At 32.1% G+C, this 26,643-nt stretch overlaps 1 protein-coding gene across 4 annotated transcripts in view; it reads left to right on the forward strand.

The window, feature by feature from the left end:
• Positions 1 to 23,555, forward strand: part of LOC126735074 (insulin gene enhancer protein ISL-1) — a 108,994-nt gene extending 85,439 nt beyond the window's left edge. The window contains exons 5-6 of one of the 4 annotated variants that reach the window (XM_050438965.1): positions 10,909 to 11,121; positions 19,074 to 23,555. In XM_050438965.1, the coding sequence (XP_050294922.1) occupies positions 10,909 to 11,121; positions 19,074 to 19,283 (423 nt within the window). In that variant the 3' untranslated portion in view covers positions 19,284 to 23,555. The remainder of the gene's footprint in view (positions 1 to 10,908; positions 11,122 to 19,073) is intronic. The other 3 variants (XM_050438967.1, XM_050438966.1, XM_050438969.1) reach the window with 3 other exon arrangements.
• The last annotated feature ends 3,088 nt before the right edge of the window (positions 23,556 to 26,643 follow it).

Genomic DNA, 26,643 nt, shown 5'->3' on the forward strand with positions numbered 1-26,643 from the left:
TTTACTAAATCCTTACTAGATAATGGAGCTTTTTTATGGTTCTGCTGCCAAAATCAGATTATAACTAGTCTATCGTATTATAAAGCGTTAAAAATGGTTAGAGGAACATTGCGTTTTACACCAGTACAGGCGTTGCGGATAGAAACCTATGAGCTACCTTTATATGTACGAAGAAAAATATTGACTGAAATATTTTGCAATAATGCCCTTATCTAAAAAATAAATAGGCTTAGAAAAATCCTATCTAACAATAAAGTAGTGGATTAACAAAAACAGTCCACCGTTAGTGGAAGCGTACGTAAATACTAAGCATATCCATCAGCTTATAGAGGATATGGGATAGGAACTAGAATAATGGGGTTTGGTTTTATAGATTACCATATGAAATCAATTATTTTAATTCTATCCAAATAAAAGTTCCAGGCAGATAAAAACATGCTTATTTATTGTCCCTGAATTAAAGATTCAAATGGATTTTAGATGTGAAGAAACTGCTTCTATTTTTACGGCAGAAGTATTGACTATATTAGAGGTTACATTTAAAAAAAAAAGTTTTTTAAATTCATCTGTTCAGTGCCCTTCACCCCTATAATATGTGTTTTCCGCCCTGTACATATAGGAACTTTTTTAACTATTTTTAAGAGTACTATCATCTTCCATTCTTTTTTAATTTTCAATTTCTTTAACCAATTTCAATCACACCCTGTATATTTCAAATACCGTTGTTCGGTGTGGCTAAACTTGCTCAGCACTAGGCGAATAAAGACGTGTATACATAAAAATGCCGATATTTTAACAATTATTATTCACATTTTTCGTTTGCAATATTCTTATACTCTAATTTAATAAATCCACCAATACTTATGTTCTTATGTTTTTAGTTCTAAAGGATATAAGTATTAAGAAATCAATACATTTTAATATTGAAATCTCATATACAATTTGAATTCAATGTTATCAACATGTTGTTGTAATGATTCTGGAAGCTTGAAAATGTGGAAAAATAAAAAGACTAAGAGATAAAAAAATATAAGCTTTTACTAATTTTAGTTTTCCCAGACGACCAATCTGATTAAATATATTTTTAATTCACGCATCGATATCTTGGCGCCCAACATGTGGGAGACTAAAGTTTGTATTATATGAAATATGCTACTGCCTTGTTATCAGTTTTACATTATTAGATACATGATGTCTGTTTTTTTACGCTTTTATCAAGGGATACTTGCTGTGAAACACCTTATCAGAAGCTATTTATTCTCTGCAAGTTTAGGATCAACAATATTTGCATTTAAACAAAAAAAAACTATCTGCACGGTCTCGGTAAGAAAACCAACCGAACTGGTAAACAGTTATGACAAAAAACGAAGGAAAAAAACGTGTTGTACATAGTTGTTAACAGTGAACAGCATCTCCGACTACCTGCTACATCTACGATACAATCGAGATCGATCGGACCAATGGCGCGCAAGAAACTCCGTCTCGTCGGACAATCAATGTCGTCAGCGGGACAGCTGATTGGCCGATCGATAGTCTCAGGGGTGGGGTCGACCAGTTGACAGCACGCCCCGTGAGATTTATGACAGTTGGGGAAGATTGACAGAGAGGAGCGGAGGTGGCGGAGTGAGATGGAACAGCATAAACATGAGACAAGAAACGGTTTTTTTTTCTGTCGGGCTGTGATGATGACGAGGCGGGAGCGGTTTGTCTTGTTACTTTGTTGTTGAGTTTTTTACCATGTCTTTGTATCGCTTAATAAATTATTTCGAAAAACTGTATAAAAAAATATTTTTTCTACGACCGTATGTAAAGTGCTCACTTTACGCACTTTCAGTTTTTACGCACTAGTGTCTAAAAAAATCTTGGTAATTTGAAGTTTAGTTGAGTGCGTAAAAAGTAATTTGACATTTAATTTATAGTTTGTCAACAAATGTTTTGGCGTTTTTTTACCTTAAAGTCGTTTAAGTGCGTAAAGTAATTTGACATTTTTAATTTTTTTATGTTTTCTTCGGTAGTAGAAAAATTTTTTTACGTTACAAGTGTGTAAAATCTCCTTTTTTTATTCATGGAAATTGTGGACAGTTTTCCATTCATAAAAAAGTATCATTTTACACACTCGTTACATAAATAACTATTGTAGAGTTCTTTAGAAAAAAGCCGAATTATTCTTTATTTGGGCATTAGTTGGTTATAACTATATTGATAAGTCTTTTGTTAATTTGTGACAAATTAGATATAAATATTCCTAAAAAGATCATTATTATGGGAAAATTATAATTATAAAAAATTACCCTTATTACATATCATAAAGCAAGTAGCATTCTCCTCACAAGTTGGGCGCCAATTATTGTATAATTAATGTGGGAAAAAAAACAAATTGAACTAGAACTACATCAATCAAGCGTGTGAACTCTGTAGAAACAATTTAGAATATACCTGCTTAGTATATCATCCTATATACATACAGGGTGATTCTTAATCTATGCGCATAAACTTAGAAATCATTGTTGATGACAAATAATGACGAATATAAAAAATGGTACTAAAATATTTTAGATTCTAAAATAATCTGTTTTTGTTCACAAAATTTTATCAACAAGTGAAATTTTGTTTATAAACTAACAAGTAAGCAAGTCCAAATAATGTTTGTTATTTCTAGTAGTACTTGAATCAGTTCTGAACGTATTTTAATTTTTTTTTTTGAACTGATGGACATGATTCTGGTATACGGGGAATCGCATCAAAACGCAATGGCTGCAGCTAATCTTTATGCCCAAAGGTTTTCCCGTAGATATCATCCGAGGCGTTAAGTCTTTCTACGTGTGTACAGTCGGGCAAAGAAGTACAGTTGCAAATTGCTCTCAAGACATGGGCATTATGGGGAAGCTATTAGACCCGGCCACATTTTTAATCTGGAGAAAGTTATTTTAAATGCCATTGAAGAGCAGCCTGACGTAAGCACTAGAATAATTTCGAGGCAATTTGGAATAGCACAAGACACAGTTTGGTTTGTAAGGCACAAATTACTGTATCCATTTTACGTATAACACGCCTTACTTCCAAGGGATTATGCGCCTCAAGTAAACTTTTGAAAGAAGTTGTTAGTAGTTAAATCCGAACTTTACCATGAACATTTTATTCACGTATAAAGTAATTTTCAGGCGCAATAATATTCATAATTTTCACAACACCCAATATTGAACAGTCGAAAATCCGCATTTTATTCGGCGAAAACACTTTTAACATCGATTTTTAGTGAATGTGTGGGCTGGAATTGTGAACGGAATACTTATTGGCCCTTTCATTTTGGATAATCGTCTAACATTTAACAATTTACAATTCGTGCGACATAAATTACCAGTACTCCTTGAAGAAGTTCCTCTTAACGTTAGACAGCATTTGATGGTGCTCCATCACATTTTGCGCAACCAGTTCGAGAACATTTGGATTAAATATTTCCTGAATGAAGGATAGGCCGAGGTGGTCCAGTTGGATGGCCTCCTCGGTCACCCGACCTTAATTCGCTTGACTTTCATTTTTCGGATCACCTAAAAACTATGATGTATGTAACCGAAGTTGACAGTGAACAAGAGTAAGTTAAGAAATCGGATGCATGCTGCCTCGGAGGAAACTCGTGAATTAGGCGAGCTCAGTTACGTATTGAAAACCATGGAAGGAACTTCATAGAATACTTTCATAGAATTTATTTTTTTTCAATTTTTATTATAAAAGGTTTTTTATAGTTTTTTATCTCCGTGTGTTCTTTTGATTATTAATCATCATTTGTCATCAGCAATAATTTCCCAACTTTATGCGTATAGCTTAAGAGTCACCCCTATATATAGATATTTATTAATTATAAAATTTCTTATATTACCTATAATAAATGCGAAATGCGAACGAATAAATTCGTTAGCGCTATTGAAAATAGTATTTCAGAAAAACGGACAATCACTTGTACGAAGACTTTTTGCGGCTCTCGAAAATTTATTAAAATTTTTTTAACGCCTTCGAAAGGGTGAAACATAACTCTACTTAATTTTTTTAAATGGGATGGGCCAAACTGAACTTTTCAACAAGGGGTCACAAATGGCATCATCTCATTGAAAAAAACTAAGTGGGGTTATGTTTTCGAAGTAAATAATTCGGATGTAATTGATTTTTAAAGGCGGCATAAAATTGCAGTGACCAGTAATTATGACCAGTAGATCAGTAATAGTTTAGCAAAATTAAGTATAATCAATAATTTTTGAGCCATATTGTGCTTTTTTGAACCGAGCTTGGTTAGAAGACATTATATATGGAATGTCAATATTTTAGCCAAATTTGTTACTTATAAAACTGAAAATATAATCGGTTTATTTCAATCCTATTTTTTATACTAATCACTTTTTTACTATAATAGTATAGATGCACTATACAAAAGGTGTGGATTATTTTTTCCATTTGGGATATTACCCGAACGGAATTCATTATAAATGAATGTATCTTACAACAGAAAATTCCCACAATATGAAAAAACCAATTATTAAGCCATTTGAAAATGTACCAGAACCAAAGGATTTGGAAGATCTTAGACCCATAAGTATTTTGCCCCATTATCCAAGGTTCTTGAAAACACATTTGTAACCAAATAAATTTACTGAATTGAATAATAGCTTTATTTGCGGTGACAGTCCTGGCCAAGTTCAAAATGACTTCGCATGCGCATTGTTAAAAAGAGCATTCGCGGTGACCAGTCGTGAACTTCTAGTTGAAAATCCTGCAGTTCGCGGATGTTTTGTTACTTGTTCAGGATTAATCTCTAAATATTTCAATCGATCCTTGGACTCTCATTAGAATTTTGAGTTCTGGACTTGCGCAGTAGATTTTTAATGACATATTTGATGTATGATGATATACTCTTATTGTGTCTATTTTATGATAAGTGGTACTTATTTTATTCTATTTTTACATTTAAAATCAATAATAGTTACTATTACAAATAATAATTGTTTGGAACAGGTGTTTGGCTGGCTGAATTTTAGAGACGTTTTCCGAATTCTCTTCGTCCAATGTTATTGCTGGCATATAATGAGTAGATGGCAAAAAGTCTTCTTTTGTAAATGTTTCTGGCTGAAAAGGCCATATTCCTGAAGCTTTAAATCCCGCTTGGGCTTTATCCATCGTGGCAGCTTGAACATAGGCTTTATGGAAGAGCTCTGGTAAGTCATACGGTGTAATTTTTGGATATTGTAAGAGGTAGTTGTCACATTGTCAATTAAAAGCTGCTTTAAGAGGACCATAAGATGTTAAATCTTAACGCTGTAAGCGATGCGAGGCATGTGGTGGTATTGTTGGCAGTCCAATCCCATTCAGTCTACAGAATTCATAGATTTTTATAGAAATGTGGCTTGAGTGATTATCCAGTATTACCAATACTGGTTGATCTGTGGAAGGCTTAACAGTTTCTTTGAAATGCTGAAGCCACTCATAAAATAACTCTTCATTGCTCCAGACGGATTTAGAGCAACTATACTTTGCATGCGACGGTCCGTTTTTCTCCAAAATGCTGGTTATGCGAGCCCTGGGAAAAACAAACATTATGGAGGAACGTAGCAGATATCACCTGCATTAAAGCAACAAATTACAGTTACTGTTTTCCCCCTTTACTCCCTTAGGTCCAAGACGTTTACAAGATTTTTGAACAGTAGAAATTCCAGTTTCATCCACGTTAAAAATTTTATCATCTTTGAAGCGATGCTTTTCATAGAGTTTCTTTAGGTTAACAAATAATTGGTTAATCTGTTCGTCGTTGAACGCAGATAGTCGGTTTATGCTTGTTGGTTCAGGTTTTCTTAGCGATGACTCATTATTCCTCTTTAAAAATTGATAGTACCAATCTTTATCTGCTATTTTTGTTGTGGCGTTAAAGTTGTTTGGGATGTTATTGGCTAATGCCAAATCATATGCTAGTCGACGAAGTTCAGTTCTTGTGACACCATAAACAACTTTGCCATTTTTAACACATGACTTGCTACACTCTTTTCTTGGTCTTCTGAAAAGGTAGAATGACGTCCCATGTGAGGCCTACTTATATTACGCCCTTCATCATAGTCCTTTTTTCTTTTGCGAATGGTAGATTCAGGTATTCCAAACCTTCTTCCGGCATCTCTAATTACACCACCATTCTCGACAATTTTTTTTTCGGCTTATTTGATTTGCGATTATATTTTGGCATCTGTATTGAAAAAAAAAACATTGTATTTCAACAAAAATAAATTTAAAAAGTCATGTAATTCTGCGTATTGCGCACCATTACCCGACGGGTACTCAAGAGATATGAAAAATTGATTCACTAAAATAAACTGGCATGTAATTTACCTTAGTTAAATAGCTCCACCAATAAATAAAACCACATTAAGTAGTTTACACCAAATTTGGAAACAAAAACAGCTCTAGAAGCAGTCCAATCTCTTATTCACACAGACACACACACACAAAAATTAGTAAACAACCCGAATAACCACCAAGTGAAGTAACATACTCGTTGGTGGGGATAAATGTTCCGTCGATCTCACGACATGTATGGATTCGATTAATAAACCGATTATTTCTATTGATATGACGCTGCGCACTATAAGCCGCTGCGCACTATTAGCCGCCGCGCACGATTACGCGACTCTCCCCTAATACTTATTCAGATAACTTAAACACATGGGAAAAAATCATAATCTTAAATTAAATGCTACTATAATACCTATTATAAATCTATTATTTGAATTTTATTATCAAAACAAAATCTCTTGCTAGATATTAAAAGTATACGCTGCATATTACTATAAATAATGTACCCATTCTAAATGTATAGTTTTTTTCTTTTATTTATATCTTTTAAAATTAAAGAATTGTTCCATCGGTCCCAAATGTTTGCAGGGATACGACTTGGTTTATAATCAAGGGTGTAAATATTGTTGTAAATACTATCAAAATTAAAATTATTTTAGTATTTAATATTTGTCAAATAAAACGTATTTAAATTTGAATAAATAATCCTATAACTAAAACCATAGTTTATGCAAATATGTTAAGCAAAATGATGCTATAAATTGGTAATATCTATTTTTGGCTAAGTCTGTAAAAAATTACAATATCAATAATATTTTTCTGTCGGCGGCTTTATAACTAATAATATATCTCAAATTTAAATTAAGATATTAAGATTGTAGGTAATTAGGTATATTTTTTGGGTTTGTTTGTATGATTAAGTATGATCGAAGAAAACTTATTGTTTTTTCAAGTTTAAAATATTTTTTCTTTGGGCTCTAACTTTGTTCTTTTCCAGTAAGATTTTTGCGAATATAATTTTATATCTGAAATTGAAAATTGATAACAATTTAAAAAAATCATGCGATAAAACTTTTGTTATATCTATAGACTATAATAAATTAAATAAAACTCTGGAAGAGGCAAACTGGGAAGTTGTTTACGATAAAGACCAAAGCGAGGAGACATATGAACTTTTTCAAAATATAATAAAAAATGCTATACAATTGGCAAGTACAAAGGTAAATTTTACATCAAAAAATAAAAAACTAAAACCCTGGATCACATCTGGTTTAATTAATTCCATCCGACACCGAGACAAATTAAAAATATCTTATCTAAAAAATAAAAATAATATAACTCTGTTGAATGAGTATAAGAGTTACCGTAATATTTTAAATATGCTAATAAAATAAACAAAAAACTCGTACTTTCAAAAAAAGTTTAATGAAACTAAACAAAATCCTAAAAAAATGTGGAAAATTATAAATGAGGAACTGAATACTAATCAAAATATGAATAAAAACAAAATATCACTTAGATGTGAAAATAACACGATTCAATCTGATAAAAAAGATGTAGCAAATATTTTTAATACATTTTTTATAAACGTAGGAAAAACAATGTCAAGTAAATTAAATTGTAATAAAAAAAATAAGTTTTCCCGCTTAAATTGTACCACTATGTTTTTAACGCCTATTACTGAGGATGAAGTTCTAAAAAATATAAATGCTCTAAAAAACTATTCTGCACCGGGGTTAGATGGATTAAAGAGTACCTTACTTAAGCAAATACGGAATAATATTGCAAAACCCTTGACCCATGTTTTTAATTGTATTATTTTAACAGGAATAATTCCGAATGAATTAAAGAAGTCAGTGGTTGTTCCGATATATAAGGGAAATGACGTGTGTTCTCCAGGCAACTATCGCCCAATATCACTTATTAGTAATATAGCAAAAATACTTGAAGCTTGTATACGCATTAGGTTTTCAAAACACTTACAGAAAAACAACATTTTATCTCCCAACCAATATGGTTTTAGAGAGGGTAAGTCAACTGAAGAGGCACTATTTGAGGTAACAAATCATATGTAAAACTATTGAAAAAAATCAAAAACCGTTAGCTATATTTTTAGATTTGGCTAAAGCCTTCGACTCGGTATCACACGATATTCTACTTGATAAATTAGACGACTACGGGATAAGGGGATTAAGCTGGACTCTTATAAAAAATTATCTTACTGAAAGAAAGCAATGTGTTAGGGTGGAGGATGAGTATAGTGTTTTTGAAACAATAAATTGTGGTGTTCCACAAGGTACTGTACTGGGGCCTCTTCTATTCACCCTCTATATCAATGAACTTCTTTTTCTTAGTACATCTGGAAAACTTGTATCATACGCGGACGACACTGTTTTGTTGGTAAAGGGTGATAACTGGGCGAATGCTGTGGAGAGAGCAACTTCAGATTTTGCAATGGTTCGTCGGTGGCTGGAAGAAAATCGTTTAGCAGTAAATATTGAAAAAACAAAATTTATGAGTTTTAGCATTCTCGATAACCATCAAATTAATACAGATGTACTAAAAATACACACATATCAATGCATATTAAAGGAGAAGCCATGTGCTTGCATGGAAACCTTAAGTAGGACTCCATGTATAAAGTATTTGGGTATTTTTATCGATCAAAATATTAAATGGGAAAAACATATAGAAAGTATTAATATAAAAATTCGTAAACTAATTTTTAAATTTTATCATCTTAGAAATTGTATGCCTCTCCACATTTTAAAAATGTTATATACATCCTTGGCTGAATCAGTCATTAGATATGGAATATCAATATGGGGAGGATCATTTGCCAGTACCATAAATATTTTAAACATTACTCAAAAATACCTTTTACGAGTAATTTTAAGAAAACATCCCAGATACTCCTCAAACCGTTTATACCAAGAAGCGCGCGTTTTTACAATACAGCAAATGTATGCTAAGTCAGTGCTAATATTTGTCTATAAATATCCTGATTTGCGGCGACCGATAGAGAACTTGGGTTGCTATACTAGAAGCCAAGCAGTGCATTCTGTTAGTGTGCCTTTTCTGACAAGAGCGACTACTCAAAGGTTTTTAACATACCTTGGCCCAAAATTTTTTAACCTTCTTCCAAGTAGTATTAGAGAAGTTCGAAATATACATATGTTTAGTAGAGAAATAAATAGGTTGCTTCATGAAAACTTTGAAGTTTTTGCTACGGTGTTGCGTAGATAATTATTTATTTGCATATTAAATATAGGGTATATGCAGCTTTATCAGTATATTTGTGGTTAAGATCTGTTATTCTGACTAGGGCGATTTAAATCATTAGTTCATTTAATCATTATTTTGGTTTATTCTTTGGTTTTAATATAGTTAGTATATAGTATAATATAGTATATGGTATGTTGGTATATTTGGTATATAGTATATAACTTTAAGTGAATTGTGAATTATATATATTATCTTCTTAATTACTTTTGTTTTGTACACACACAGATTCTAATCTAGGTGTACATCTATTTATACTTTTGTGAGTTTTGTAAAATTATTGTAAATTATTGTAAATAAATTTGATTTGATTTGATCTTTGACATCATTTGGATGTCTTTTAGGCATTTTTTATGTGTCCAGAAATTTAGTATATTCTTCAAGCTTCCAGAGTCGTATTTTAACTTTTCCAGTCATTTTAAATTTGTTCTTACGTTTCTAGTTCTATAGTAGATAGAACTTTACGGATTTTTTTTGAGGGTCATTCACCGAATATCTTATTAAAGGAGATAATTTTCCTTTAATAAGATATCCTCCCCTTATATAACAAATAGGTGAAAAATCCAAAGCCATTTCTTTGAAATGTTATTTGAGTTATTTTTGTATAAAATTCATTTCAGGATCTGTCTGAATAATTGTAGTAATGTTCAAGTATCAATAATTTTCACATAATTTTTAAAAAAGCCATGAGGCGTCTAGTAATACAAAGTCTACAAAGCTAGTTACCTTTACCTGAACCAAAAGCAACTTGTCGTTGATAAGATCGTAGTACCTAATATCCTAGTAAATATACTAACGTTGGATAACGCTAAAATTACTACTACAGTAATAACCAAGGATGCTGCAACTCATGCAGCTCTGCTCTCCAACATGGAATGTCACTAAGGTTAGGTTGGAAGTTTTAAGCCACAAAAACGTAAAAAGTCAGTTGAAATACATACGTGACATGACGCCAATTAGAGTTCAACGACCGACGTATGACTTTAGTCGAATTTTTGTTGTCAATAATGTCAATATCTTGCAGAATATTACGGCTTATGATTCCGACTTGCTACACGTTTTGGACCTTTGAGTACTTATGGCGCTCATTTTCTATTACGTTGTTTTTAAGTTTAAAATTTCTTACCTACATCTATCTATAGAATAAAGCACTATAATAGTACATTAATTTATCATTCCCTTGTATTACTCTTTTCTTAAATTGCTTTAGTTTAGAAGAACTAGAATACCCTTAATCAAGTCAAAGATTTATTAATATCCAAAATCTTAATTTAACCAAATTTTCCTAATAGACCATAGTTTTTTGCGCAGGACGGACGTAAGCTGGGCTACGGCGCAATGCAGGGTATTCCGATGGTAGCATCTTCGCCAGTGAGACATGACTCACCACTGGGAGTTCATCCGCTGGAAGTTCAAGCGTATCAACCCCCTTGGAAGGCGCTGCACGACTTCGCCATGCACTCCGACCTGGAACAACCTCACCAGCCGGCCTTTCAGCAGCTCGTGAATCAGGTAGGGCAATCTTACATTAATAATTGTAATAATGTAATATAATCTTTATAGGAATTATGCAAAAGATTTAAAGAAAAAGATTATATTTATTTGGTTTGTTAATAGTTTACATTACATTTGGGCTTCACATTTTAATTTGTAGAATTAAAGAAGTAAATAATATATATTGCCTATGTATACTTCTATTTATTGTTAAATCTTTCTTTCTTTTTATTAATTGTTATATTATATTCTTACTTAGAATTTGTACCTCTTAATCATTGATTGGTTATTTTTTTGTTCAGCAAATTTGTTTTATTTATTTCTTCTATGACTGCTCTAACATTTTTGGTCATTCTTTCTATCTTTACTAATTTTCAGTTGTATAAAATTTTATCAGGTTGAGATGGGTTATAGTTAGTTTGTTGTGCTTAAGTATTTTTTTTAATATGAAATCTTTTAATGCCGGGATGCTCACAGCATTATCAAAAATTGGTGACTTTGCTTTGTTAAGAAGAATTGCTTAAATGCTATCTTTTGAAAGTTAAAATTTATTAAGATCTAGTTGGTTCAAAGTTTCTTGTCAACTTAGCCACATATTAACTGTTAATATTTTTGTCTGGATATAACGTATGAAACAACCGGACAGTAGCTCTAGTAATACAGTTTTGTTATTTCTACTCTTTCCTGAATTGAACAATTGTTTCATATTTTTTACATTTAGGTAGCTAACTTAATAATTTGAAATCAAAGGCAAATACAACTTTACGTATTTTTCGATGGCATACGATGATGCTAGTATCCATGGTTATGAATTTTTGCAATCTGCTATTATCAGGATTAAGTTAGTCAATTTTTTCAAGCTCATTTATTAAGTAAAACTTACTATAAACTTCATGGAAAATTTAAAAATTAGATATAATGGTAGTTTCCATTTAAAAATCTACGTTGTACGTGTCCGAGCGTACGATATTTTCCAATACTGGTAGAATATCTGGTAAACATATTTATAGACTTGTTCCTAGGAAGAAATCAAGCAAGCAAAATCCTAAGAACACGTCCTAAATGTTTTATAATTTGAACTACAGGGTGGTAAAATTAAAGATGAAAAGACGTGCCCCTAAAAATCAAAATTGACGCGTCCGAGCGTTTTTTCAAAAATATATCAGAAGAGTCACAAATGAGAATGCGACGTTTTCGATGGAATTGTGCCACGTTGTATATATTTATAAGATATTTGCTAATATTGGTAGAACATTTCGTAAATAAATTCAGGGTGGTGTTCGTAGGAAGATCAAGCAAAAAAAATCCTAGGAATATGTCCGTTTTATACAGGGTGTCCCTAAAGTAATGGGACATAGAACAACAGTAGATTCCTTACGTCAAGATAATGTGATTGAGGTCAACTTGCCTTATCCTAACTTTAATAGTAACTGAAATACAGGGTGTCAAAGTATTATTTGATTTATCGTTTCTTTCTCATAGGACCTGAACCAAATGACATAGGTACTGACATGAAATGTAGAACATACGAGTCTTTTAAAAAGAAAAATAAAATTTCGTATACCGTTTTCGTGTTTTCGGTAGAGGGCGCTAGTTGCGTTAGTGTTTACTTTTTTAAATTCCCTTTTTTTTTGCAGCTCTATATATTGGTTTGAAAAGTAACAGAATAATCCCCTTTTTTAATATTACATAAAAAATGTATACCTTATTAAAGTCGCTAGGAGCAACCATTTTCGAAATAATCGTACTTTTAGGTTTTCATAATATGTGAATGACTTTAATTTTCTTGATTTTTAGCAATGCAATCCTAAATAAAATAAAATTAATACCTGCGATTATTGATATTTATGTAAAATTAGAATAATTACTAAATAAAAAAAATATTACGACTTTTTTGTTAATTCTTATATCATAACCAAAGTTATGATACTTATTTATTTATTTTATTTTCAAACAAATATACCAAAAACAATAATAAGCAAAGAAACATACAAATAACGTTACTATAACAACTGTTCAAAATGACCTCATTATTTTTTAACATACAATTTTTACAATTTTTACATTTAGTTCATTTAAAATATTTGTTATCATAAACAATTTTAATTATCTCTAAATACAGAAGTCCATGGGGTTTAAGTGTGGACTACGCGCAGGCCAAAGCAAAGGTTCTGCACGGGAAATGCAACGTTCGGGATATTGTTCGTCACGTTAATTGGGTACCTGTCGAGGAAAATGCACTGGCCCCATCTTGCATAAAATACATGTTCTGCCTAACATCTAATGGTATATCTTCTAAAAGACCTCCAAGTTCATTTCGTAAGAAATTTAATTACGAGTCTCCGTTCAAATTAGGTAGTATTTCATGAGGGCCTATTATATGGTTTCCAATAATACCACACCAAATGTTAACTTTAAATTCATGCTGGAAATGACTGAAAACTGAATGGGGGTTTTCAGAATACCACATACGACCATTTCTAAAGTTAAATACGCCGCGTCTAGTAAATATAGCCCCGTCTGTGAATAACACTCTGCTAATAAGCTTTGGATCTGCGTTTTGCATATTTTTAAACTGACCGCAAACTGCATTCTGGCTGGCAAATCTGGTGGGATCAAAAACTAAACTGGTGTAAAGTGGTAAGGATAAAGGCCTTCTTTCTGAAGTACTTTACTAACACATGATTTGCCTACATCAGTAGCTAAAAAAAAGCTAAAATTTTACTTTTTTAGAACCCCTAACTAACACAACAAGCGCCCTCTACGGAAAACACGAAAACTATACGAAATTTCATTTTTCTTTTTAAAAGACTCTTATGTTTTAAATTTCATGTCAGTATGTCAATTAGTTCAGGACCTAGGAGAAAAAAACGATAAACCAAATAATACTTTGACACCCTGTATTTCAGTTACTATTAAAGTTAGGATAAGGCAAGTTGACCTCAATAACATTATTTTGACGTAAGGAATCTACTGTTGTTCTATGTCCCATTACTTTCGGGACACCCATATGCCCTATACCAAAATCTAATAGTTTAGAAAATATTTGAAATTTTATTGGAGTGATATAATTTCAACTCTCTACAATAATAACGCTCTTTGAATTTTGCTAATTTAGTATTTCACCGTATAGGCTGCGAAATAACAATAGTTTTTTTTTAACAATAGTAACCTCGCTTGCCGTATCCTTAAGTAGCTACAGAATAATATTTTGACAAATTTACAATTTTTTTTTCAGTTTAGTAGTTAATAATGTTACTTAAAATCTCGCTTAAAAACGTGGAGGAAACAGTACATAGTTATGCTTGAACGTTTTTTAACAAATTCAAAAAGTCCAGCTTTGGCGCTCAGAGAGTATAGAAGAAAATTTCCGTTACGGCAAATTCCGGAAACGAAGTTACCTGGCAAAACCTATGCAAAATTCAAGCAAGATGGTAGTTTACTCCTAAGACCTAAGAACAGACCCCGAAGAGTTTTATTTATTTATTTATTTATTTATTTATACACGGGATCAACCCCATTACAAAAAGTATATATATTTCTGAAAAAGAAATAAAAGCTATACTACCTAACCACTAATTACTAATTAACAATAATTATCAGACTTAATCTTAATACCAAGGATAATTAAACCGTTTTACAAGTAGTAACAATATTCTCTCAAAATCAGAACAATTAACAATGCAAAATTAGCTAAAAAAAAACAAAATATATTATCAATGACAATGATCAAATGTATTTCAAATTATTAATCATGGAGCAAAATTAATTCAAAAAACAAAATCCTACAAACTCTTAATAAGACTCCTAAAATGCAATAAGGAAATTCCCAAAACTTCAATTCCAGTAGAGTTTACCAGCCTCAAGGTCCTTTCGACAGGCCAGTGCATAGCATAGTTGGTACGACAATAAGGCAAAGAAAACAATCGATTTGCCCTCAGATTACGGTATGGAATATTAAATGAAATCCTATTAAGTAGTTCGGGACAAATCACAAGGCCATTCAAAAGTTTATAAATAAATACCAAATCATTCTCAGTGCGTCTCTTAAGTAAACTCCGCATATTCAGCAAGTTCATTGCTTCATCATAATAATGGTCATTAGGAACTGGAATGCGAAGTTTATAAAGGCAGAATCGTAGAAACTTATTTTGAACCCTCTCCAGTGCCATACAATTATTATTCATGTACAGAGGAGACCAAATTATTGATCCATACTCCAACAAAGAGACAACAAGTGATATGTACAACCTTTTGCAAGTTTCAACCGACAGATCCTTACAATTGCGCAGGACAAAACCAAGGACCTTAGATGCTTTAGTTATAATAGTATTTACATGGGTATTAAAATTCAATTGTTCATCGAAAAAGACACCAAGGCCCTTATACTACTTCAGTGTACATAAGATTAACATTATCAATAGTATAGGAGGAAGTTACCCGTTTGTTTCTTTTGTAGAAACTAATGTAACTGCATTTACCCACATTCAGAGCCAAACTATTACCAACACACCATTCACACAATCTATTCAGATCATCTTGCAAGAGAACCATGTCTTGTTCTGAACTGATCACCCTATAAAACTTTAAATCATCGGCAAATAACAAAAAATTACTATTTTTAAAGCAAACCAAAATATCATTAATGAAAATATTGAACAACAGGGGAGAACAATGACCACCCTGTAGAACCCCAGAGTTCACACTGATAAGATGCGACCTAGCATCCCCAATTTGTACCTGCTGAAATCTGTCAGAAAGAAAACTTGCAAACCAGGCCACCAAACAATCTGAAAAAATCTCAATTTTTCTAATAATAAGCTATTGTTGACACTGTCAAATGCCTTGGAAAAGTCTGTATATATTACATCCACTTGTTCACCCCTCTCCAAAGCACTTAACAGAGCACCCTGTTACAGCAACAAGTTTGTAATAGCAGACTTGCCACGACTGAAGCCATGCTGTTCACTTAACAGAAGTTCTTTGCAATAAAAATTAATTTGGTCATTAATAAGACTGTCTAGAAGTTTTGAGATGGCAGACTGTACACACACACTCCTGTAATTGATCATTTCATTAGCAGCACCATATTTAAATATAGGCGTAATAAAACTGAGTTGCCACTCGGATGGAAAAACTGTCAAGTCTAAAGACCTACTGAATAAAATAAAGAGGGGATAAAAGAGGGCACATACACATTTTCTCAAAAAATAATTGGGTATACCATCAGGGCCAGCACTAAGTTTAAGGGGTAATCGAAAAATCTTATCAAAAATTAATCCAATAGATAATTTAGGATTTGGAATAGTCGTGTTTACACCAGCCTGCCGAGAAGGTAAGACATTATTATCTCTATTATAGACAGTAGAAAAAAACCTGGCAAACCCCTCTGCAATTTGTTCACAACCTGCAAACTCCCCATCATTATAGGTCATCAAATCAGGAAGCCTATTCGTTGCTCACCTGTTATTAAACTTATACCAAAAACTTTTGGGGTTTGTATAAAGTAACTGGTCCAAATTTGAAATAAAGTTCTGGTAACAAGTCTCCGTTAGAGTTTTGCACCTAGCTCTAAGATCTGAAAAGACTTCGTAGTCTGCAACAGTATGACTATACTGATATTTTTTATGTGAAATTTTCTTTTGCTGGATCAAGTACTTTAACTCCCCTGAAAACCAACTGGGAAAAGACGAGGTTTTGAATCTCTTAAGAGGCACAAACAAAGCTATAGCCATATTCAATATATGATAGAACTCTGAAGCCGCATCATCAATATTAATTACATTCAAAAAAGTGTCACTCACCACTAGATCATTCCTATTTGTAAAAGTGAGATCAAGAAAGGCATTTCTATCATTTGGCACAAAATTCCTTTGAAAAAAGTTAAGGTAAGAATAAAACTCCCCAAGTATTCTTATATAAGGTGGGCATCTAACAACAGTTCCAAACTCATCATTTTCCCAAAGAGCATCCGGAACATTAAAATCACCAAAAATAATAAAGTCAGAGTTTGAAAATTGTTGCCTGAGAATATTAACTGACTGACAATGTCCTTCATAAGAATCCGTATTGGACCCAGGTGCGATATACACCCCTCCAATTACAGAACTACTCCCTATGAGTTCTAACAGAGGAGAAGCAGCTAGAAATAAGCCTCCACCAGGTAAGCCGCTTTGGAGTTAAATATCACAGGAAGCGTGATTCAAGATTGTCTAAAAATTAATAACCGTAAATCATTAACATTTTCAACTGTTCAACATTTAGAAGAAAGAAGCTATGACGAAAGAAGAACTTTTATGATAGGTTAATGAACACAAAATTGGATTAAAATGTCTTCAATAAGGTTATTTGGACTGATGAGTCAGTTTTTTACACGTTAACAGTAATTTTCAATAGAAAAAATACGCATTACTGGAGTGATAAAAATAAGAAAAAGATCTTGGAAGTGAAAAGGCAAGGCAGACGAGCCGTAAAGGTGTGGTGCGGAATTTATCGCTCAAAAATTATAGGCCTAATTTTCTTTAATAAAAATTTGATTTTAAGAAGATATTTAGGTATGGTAAGGAATGAACTACAACCGCTAATAGAAAATGAAATACCGGCCTACCAACGTGATGAATTAATATGGCAAGAAGATGGTGCTCCATATCACAGGAGCCACAATATAAGAAACTTCTTAAACCAGTACAACCATTGGATAGGGCATAATGGAACAATCTCTTGGCCAGCCCGAAGTCCAGATCTTACTCTGTTAAATTTCTTCCGGTGAGAAACATTAAAGGACACTATATACAAGCAAATGCTTACTACTGCAAATAAAGTGCAAAGAAGTATTAGAGAGGTTGTAGCCTACTTAAATCAAACAGATTTTGTATCCAATGCTATAGAACATTTAGAAGTTGTTTATACTACATGTATTATTTAAAATGGAACGCATATTGAAAGCTTACTTTAGTTAGTGTTATGTTACTGTTTTTTAAGGCTGTTATTTTTTACAATTAAAATAAATTTATGTCACAGAAATGGTTTAAATATTATTCTGTAGTTATAGATACCCTACTACGGTAAAATACTAAATTATCAAAATTTGTTTAAAGAGCGTTATTATTGTAGAGAGTTGAAATTATATCACTCCTATGTATGTATATATATGTAACATATATGTATGTGTATATATCGATGAATATTTTTAATGCTCTTTTTAAAAATACTCTATAAAATACAGGGTATTCTATTTAAAAACACTAAAGAATTGCGAATCAAAAATTTAAAAATATATCTTATTATCTGAGATATCCTGTATACATTTAAAATACCCGGACACTGTCGATCAATAGAAGGTAGTCTTCTTAAGTCGTGGTAGGAATTTTATTAAAAAGTCTTAATTAGCAGCATTAGAAAACACTGTATGCCGAAGACATAAATTTGCTAAAAAAAACAAAACCTTAATTTCCGTCTAAACTACACGGATAGGTAGTACTTATGAAAGTTACCTTTATTTTTCTCAAGGAACCTATAAATATAAAAAACATACATGGGTGTCCCATTTAAAATTCTGGTGTTAAAGTCGGTACAGCACTTTTTGAACACCCTGTATTGATGAAACTCAAATAATTTAAAAATTTGCTTAAAACGAAAACACTTCTGTAGGAATTTTCTTGCACACCCTGTAGCATTTGAGAAAACGTATAGGCCCGTAATAAGATGGCCACCCTGTACAGAAATATATACAGCCATAAATATAATTCCTTAACTTAAATAATTAAATCACAAAACAGTTCTACCACTAACTACTGGGTTTCAACTAAGATTAAACAGACTAAAGGTTCCTACCATAGGCTATTAAATATTTAAGTAAATGTCGACACATAGAATACAACTTTATTCCATTCATAGTAAATTAATTCTATTATCTGTAAAAACTCGCTCCATGAATTGACACCAAAAATTGATCAGAAATTCTTATCTAGTTATCATTCCAGATGCACGGCTATGATCTCCCACCTCCGTCCATGGGCGGGCCGCCACCAGGAGGCCCTGGAGGTCCGGGCGGACCTCACCCGGCCTCCCTACTAGGCGCGGGTCCTCCACCACCTCCAGACTCGATGACGCATCCGGACAGCACCGACGGCTACGTCACATATCTGGAGAGCGACGACAGCCTGCCGGCCAGTCCCTAACAGGGTGGCTAGCAGACGCCCTTTGAAATTAAGCCCGATTTTGATGAGGTGCTGCCGCCCGAAGATCTTTCTGTCGTTAAAAGTGAGGTTGGTGTGGTATCTCTAAGAGGACGGGGAGTTAAGCAAAAAAGAGGAGGGAAAAGGGAGTGTTTGCGAGAGGGTTGGAGTTATGAACCTCAGGCCGCTCTTTTGAAAGCTTGCTGGTCCAATTTGATGGGGCTTAATTTCATGTAAGGGGTAGTTTGTGATTTGATTATTATTTGTTTGTTTTGTTTGTTACTTATGTTGTAAACCTTATTTTATTAGAAAGTACAGTTAAGTGCTATTTGGTATTTCATATTTGTTTGTGTTATAAACGCTTATTGGAATATACTAAAATACAGGGGGGTGGTTGGTGAAGACAGCAAGGTTTTCAATGACCCAAAAGAAATTTTTAGAAAAAAAGACAAATTAATTTTATATTTTCTTTATTTTGTAAATATATATTCATACAATATAATATTACCTATTATAGTTTTAATTAAAACGTGTTATAAGCTTTATTTAAAGATAATAAAAATTAATTTATTTAATTTTCCTTTAAGAAATGCAGTTTTTATACAAAAAACCTCATATTAATCTCATTTTCAAGTTATCCGTTTCAGTAATGAAATTATTAGTATTTCAAAATACCAAATTTTCTTGGAAAAAGAATCATGTGATTCCTTGGATAAAATAGAAAATGGCTTTGCTCCCTTATAGAAATTAAAAAAAAATAGTTTTAGGATAAGACTTCACATGCCTCGGAAAAAACTTGAAAATAAAGATGAAGGATTTATGGAGCTTCAAAAAAAAGGAAGTTACTTGGAAAAAATAATAAATGACCTGAAGAAAACTGGCTTTGCCTACTTCAAAACATTAAAAACAATTACAACTGCATGGACACATTTTCAAACAAAAAAAAATTAAAAAATATATAATTTGACTTCGAAATCAATTAAAAATAAATAATTTAAACTGCAAGTTTTAAAAAAAATCTTGCAATCTCCGGATAAAATATAAACTGGTTTACCGATTTCATGAAATAAAAACAAGTGTTGAACTCCATGGAATAGAAATCCAAATTTCAAATACTTTGGAAAAAACTTCAATAGTAAGGTAAAAAAATATAAAGTCAAATAACAAATATTTATGAACATTCAAGAAAAACTAAGTTACAAAAATGGAAAAAGAATAAATCATATAAGTAATCATAATGGATATGACTACTTCAATAAAAAAAACACATATTTAAACTACTTTCAAAAAATCTCAAATATTGCGTTATATCTCAAATTTCAAGATAGAAATTCATTTTTTTTAAATGTTTTCGGAAAAAAATTGAAAAGAGATAAAATAACAAAAAACAAAGCTGCTTGGAAAAATTTAAAAATTATCGTCGTTATGTAGACGAAATAGAAAATGGTATAAGCTTTTTTAGTAAATCAATAAAACTATTTTTCTCAAATATTTTTTAGGACAAAGATTTAAATCGCTTCGGAAAATTCTGAAATGAAAGATTAATTAAGCTTTTTAGCAAACTAAAAAATGAACTAAATTAGTTCAGGAAATAAGATTATTTTAATACTCATTGAAATTCTCCTTTATTCAGATATATTATATTTATAAGCACTTTACCGAAATCAGTCGAGTTAACAGGATAAAAAAAGAAGAAAATCTACTTTAAGGAATAAAAAGTTATTTTAGTTGCGTCGGAAAAATAATTCTTGAAAACTGAATTTTCTAGAAACTGATATTTCTGGATAGAAAGAAAAAACATGAACAACTTCAACAAAAATACTACTTTGAACAGAACTTTTGAAAATTATGATGGAAAAATTATTAGTTGAAAAAATTATTTGATTGCTTGTCTGAGTGCAGTGAAGATATCGGAAAGGATCGTGGGATAAAGACATTAGTTTTAGAATAAAAATTTGAAAGTTTCAAAAATAAAGCGAAAATTTAAAAAAAAATATCTGTGGTAAAGAAAACTCGTATGTAATCAAAGAACTTAAGAGTGTAGAACACGAAAAAGATTTTCTTCAATTTTCTGGAAAAAATATATTTTTAGCTCTTAAAAAAGTTGGAAAATTATTCCGATGGATGATAGCAAATTAAATGGTTAAGCTTTTAATTCATATATAATTAATGATTCGGTCAGTTTTCTAACATCACAAGCCGCCCCTTTTAAAAACCCTATTATTGCAGTATTAGATATATGAATGATGCCTTAATAGAGCTAAACGGGTTATGATAACCTGATCATAATAAAGGGTGTTTTTTTTAGAGTCGGAGAACTTTAAATTGAAATTAAACACAAAATATTTTATTGATATGATATTTGATATGAACTGAACGAATTTGCTTTTATATTAAATAATTTTTTTTGGCATTAATATTTAAAAATGATTTCGGGCATGTGACCCCCACGGCTGGCGCGTACGTGGCGTAATCTAGAGGTCCAATTTTCACAAACTCTTTCCAGTATTGCAGGCTGTATTTCGACAATCACGCGTCGTATGTTGGCTTCCAAGTGCTCAAGTGTTTCGGGTTTATCAGCGTAGACATGCGACTTAACATAGCCCCAAAGAAAATAATCTAATGGCGTCAAGTCGCACGAACCAGCTGGCCAGTTTACAGGTCCAGTCCTTGAAATTATTCGTTGCTCGAATGTCTCTTGTAGTAAATTAATTGTTTGGCGCGCTGTATGGCACGTGGCACCGTCCTGCTGAAACCACATTTCTGCAACGCCTGCAACGGCTTCAATTGAGGCACAAAAAAGTTGGTTATCATGTTTCTGTATCGCTCACAGTTTACTGTAACGTTCTGACCATCAGCATTTCTAAAGACATAAGGACCAATGATTCCACCGGCCCATAAAGCGCACCAAACGGTTAGTTTTTCTGGATGTAACGGGTTTTCGCCAATGGCTCGTGGATTCTCATCCCCCCAAATTCGGCAATTCTGCTTGTTTACATAGCCATTTAACCAAAAGTGTGCTTCATCACTGAACAAAATTTTCATATGAAATCGTGGATCAACAGCAATCTTTCCTTCCGTCCATTCAGCTAATGTACGGCGCAAAAGATGATCCTGGGGTTTTAACTCCTGGACAAGTTGAATTTTATACGCTCGCAATCCGGGATCTTTGCGCAAAATTTTCCTTAAAGTCGATGGACATAAGTTCACTTGTTGAGAACGACGACGAATTGACACATTTGGATCATTATCAACATTATGCTGCACAGCAGCTATCGCTAGTTGCGAGCGCACTGTACGGCGTCTTACGGGATGCGTATTGTCGACTAGAGTAAAAGTATTGCGAAAACGATCAACAGTTTCTCGAATTAATCTCTCTGAAGGACAATTATGAGCACCATAGAACTCACGTAATGCCCGATGTGTTTCTCGAATAGATCTATGTCTTTCAAAATAAATTTGAACAATTTGGAAACGTTGCTCCGGCGTGAGTCTGTTCGTGATGAATTGCCAAACCAAACTAATCTAAAAATAACCCAGAACTGTCAGGTCGGCTGTCATAGAAAACAGTGTTGCCAAATGAAAGTTCTCCGCCTCTAAAAAAACACCCTTTAATTTAGGATACTGTAGGTTTTGAATTTATAAGTTTTACCTACTGTACTTATTACCTATAGCCTACAACAAGCACTAAACTGTATTCTTCTAACGGTGCTGGTAAACCATTATCAGCGGCCAATTGAAATTGTAAGTGCAATTATAAGTGTTGTTTTTTACTTAATGAACGAATTAGTAATTTTAAAAACTAAATGTTGTATATGGTTTTATTGAAAAGACATTGATTTGTTAAGAATCTAAAACTTTTTCTTCGTTTTTGAAATGAACATTTGAAAATATGCAGGATATATGTCAGTCAGCATGATTTTCGGGCAGTACTCAGGATAAAATAATTTAGGGACCATAATTGAAATTTTATTTCTTGGGGTCCAAATTTAATCAAAAATATATCCTGCATATTTTCAGAAAAATGTATGTAGCATACCTATATTATATGTAAATTGTTGTAAATAACTCGATTTTTATAACCACGATGAGATTGTTTTAAATGTGTACTATCGTAACGCCCTGTATATAAACAAGATATTACCGCCATCGGTAAAGATTATACATATAGAAAATATTATTGATAAGATTATTATTCTCTGTAAATGTACATAGATATTATTGTAAATAAATAAATACTGCAGTTATTATTATGAAAATTATGAGTTTTTGTTTTATTTTTATTTATTTCCGGTTGCTTTTGTATTCTGGATGTACTCATCAAAGACCCAAACTTTTATGCTTCGGTAGTTGCATTGGATCCAAATGAAATAGGTTTTGCTAAACTTAAAACGTACAAGATAAAAAGAAATGTACAGGATGACCCAAGTTCAAGGGTTACGGCATCTACGAGACCGTAAAAAAACGAGGTGTTTCCCAACAAAAAATCGAGTTAAGTATATCAAAGTCTTTTCATTAAAAAATTTGAAAAAATTTAACGAATATTCTCGGAGAAATCGACGAAAAATCATTTTTATTTTATTCTGCTGTGTTTTAGAAGCCGTAGAGTAAAATAAATCATACTTTTTCGTGTGCAGTTTTTCTCCTACATGATGGTGATTTCAATTTCATCTTGTAGTAACCATCGTTTTTTTTTTCTTTATAGATTTAAATTGTCAAATTAATTATCGTTTCAATGATGTATATTGCACTTTCATTTTAAAAATTATAAGATTTGTGTAATGCCTTTGAAAATATAAATATTTTTCAATCCATTCTAAAACCAAATTCTATTTAAAACCAGAAACTACCAACAACTCCAAGACGAGTGCATATCCATAAGGAAACAGGAAACTACTTTTTGGTAAACAAATTCATCAGCTCTCATGTATGAAAGTTTAATCAATAAAATCATTATACAAGTTTATTTCAGGTTCCTCTCTGTTTAACAATTATTTCACTTTCCATAAGACGTTCATGAAAAAATGAAATGGGTGTAGAATTTTGACACAATATAATAAAATATATTCAGCAGATAATACATTTATACATTATAACATTATAAAATAAGAACTAATTAACTGCTAAAAATACCCAATGCACAATGGTATTTTAAAAATACTGTGTGTGCATTTCTTGTCTATCCAAATTAATTAATTAAAATAAAAACAATTTCTAAGAAAATAATATATAAAGAAAAGTGATTCAAAATATAAAATAGAATTAAATTAAATTAGCGGAAAGAAGGGGAAAAAACGGGAAGAAGAAGAAACAGTACTATGTGTATAATACTAACCAAGTGACGTTATCATCTAATATTCAGTCGTGGATTCTACGTTTAATTTTGTTATATGGTTTATTTCTGAGTTCTACGAAAAGTTGATTATAGATTTTGGCTGAGGTATATGTTAAAGTTTTTTGACATTTAGTTTTTGTGGTCTTTGGAATAGTAACATTCTTATTTAAAGCTTTTCTTGTATTCTGATTGTGAGATATGAAATGCAAGTAGTGCGGATTCTTACACAGAAGCCTAACCACTGCTTTCAAGTAAATTTAATTTACTCGCAACAATCTAGCTTCTGTAAATAAAATATCCGAGGAATACAATTTTGGTTTGTTAAACATTACCTTCAGAACATATTTTTGTATAAGAGGTTTCAGGATGGTCTTAGTTATTCCGCCCATGCTTTTAAGCAATAGTTTATAATTGATTCAACCAGAGCTTGATAAATATACTCAACATTTTCATCCAAAATAACACCGAAATATTTAACCTTGGTCTGCCTTTTTATTTTCTGGGTGCAAGAACATTTAGTTATGCCCCAGTCGTTTTCCACAGTCGTGTAATGTGATCTCTTTTAATGTGCTAGATGTTCTTGAATCTACAGAAAAGCATAAAAGGCTTGACTTTTCTAAGTTTAGTGTTAGATAATTTAAACCAAGCCAAGTTTTGATTTTTTTCATGGAAGACTCCGCAGTAGTGTTTACATCCTTCCAAGACTTTTCCTTAATCATTATTGCGGTACCATCTGCAACACACCATGCCGACATTAGGTAACAACTGCAACAACTCATTAACAGATATAGAGAACAATACCGGTACAAGGACAGATCCCTGTGGCACACCATATACTACCAACCTAGTTAAACTGACACATCCATTTATTTTGGTACTGTATTCTTTGGTTAATGTAACTTTCAAACAGGTTGAAAGAAATCCCTCGAATCGCAATATTTTTCAGTTTTTTTTAGCAGAATATCATGTGTCACAGTGTCGAACGCTTTGCTAAAGTCTAGAAACATTGCCATGCACCTCTCGTCACAGTCAAAACACTTTGCTATGTGTTCTGTAAAACAATTGACCGCATCTTCTGTACTTTTATTTTGTTTAAATCCAAATTGAAATTGTGACAAAAAATCTTTTTTTTTTGTAAAAACTTGCTAAGTCTAAGTTTCATGCATTTCTCTATGATTTTTGAAAGATTACTGGGTCTATAATTACTAATAATTTTTATATTTCCCGATTTATGCAACGGGGTTACAGTGGCATGTTTGAAAATTCAGGGAAAAACACCAGTCTCAAATACTAAATTTACAAGATGTAGAATTGGTTTAATAAGGTGTTTATTATATTTTTTCAAGAATAGTGCAGGTATTTCGTCAGCCCCGGATGCTGCATTAGTCTTAAGAGTGCTTATTAATTGAATTAATTCATTTTGTGTTATAGGTTTAAGATACATAGAGCTTCCACTTAGATATTTTTTGGGTTTAAGCTGGCCCGTCTTGGATTTTTTATTTTACCCGCCACTATTTTTCCAATTGTGCTAAAATAGGAATTAACATCTGCAATATTATCAGCCCCCACAATTTCACTGCCGCAGCTGTTGTCAATTACAGTTGCATATTCGCAGACCGATCTTGTTCTTTCGTTTGTTGCTTCTTTGACCACCTTCCAGAGCTGTTTTATGTTATGTTTATTTTCCGCGAGTTTGTTAGAGAAATAATTATTTTTTGTAATGTTAATTAAACTTGACAGGTTATTTAACTGTTATTTAACAGGTTATTATAAGTATTTTCAGTCATCAGTTTTCTTATTTAATTTGCCTCTCGTTCAATAGATTGAATTATACCGAGAGTAATCAGAGTTTTAATTTACGATCTTTACATTTAATATACAAGGTGTCCGGAAGCTAGATGCAATCCTTTAAGGGGGTGATAGCTGACTTAATTTCAAACATTTTAAGCTAAATATGTGTAGGTCGAAATTTGCTTATAAATTTTTTATGGCAATTTTTGCATTTTTCTCAAGAAATACCAAAATTTC

This window comes from Anthonomus grandis, chromosome 4 (assembly GCF_022605725.1).
Source record: "Anthonomus grandis grandis chromosome 4, icAntGran1.3, whole genome shotgun sequence".
NCBI lineage: Eukaryota > Metazoa > Arthropoda > Insecta > Coleoptera > Curculionidae > Anthonomus > Anthonomus grandis.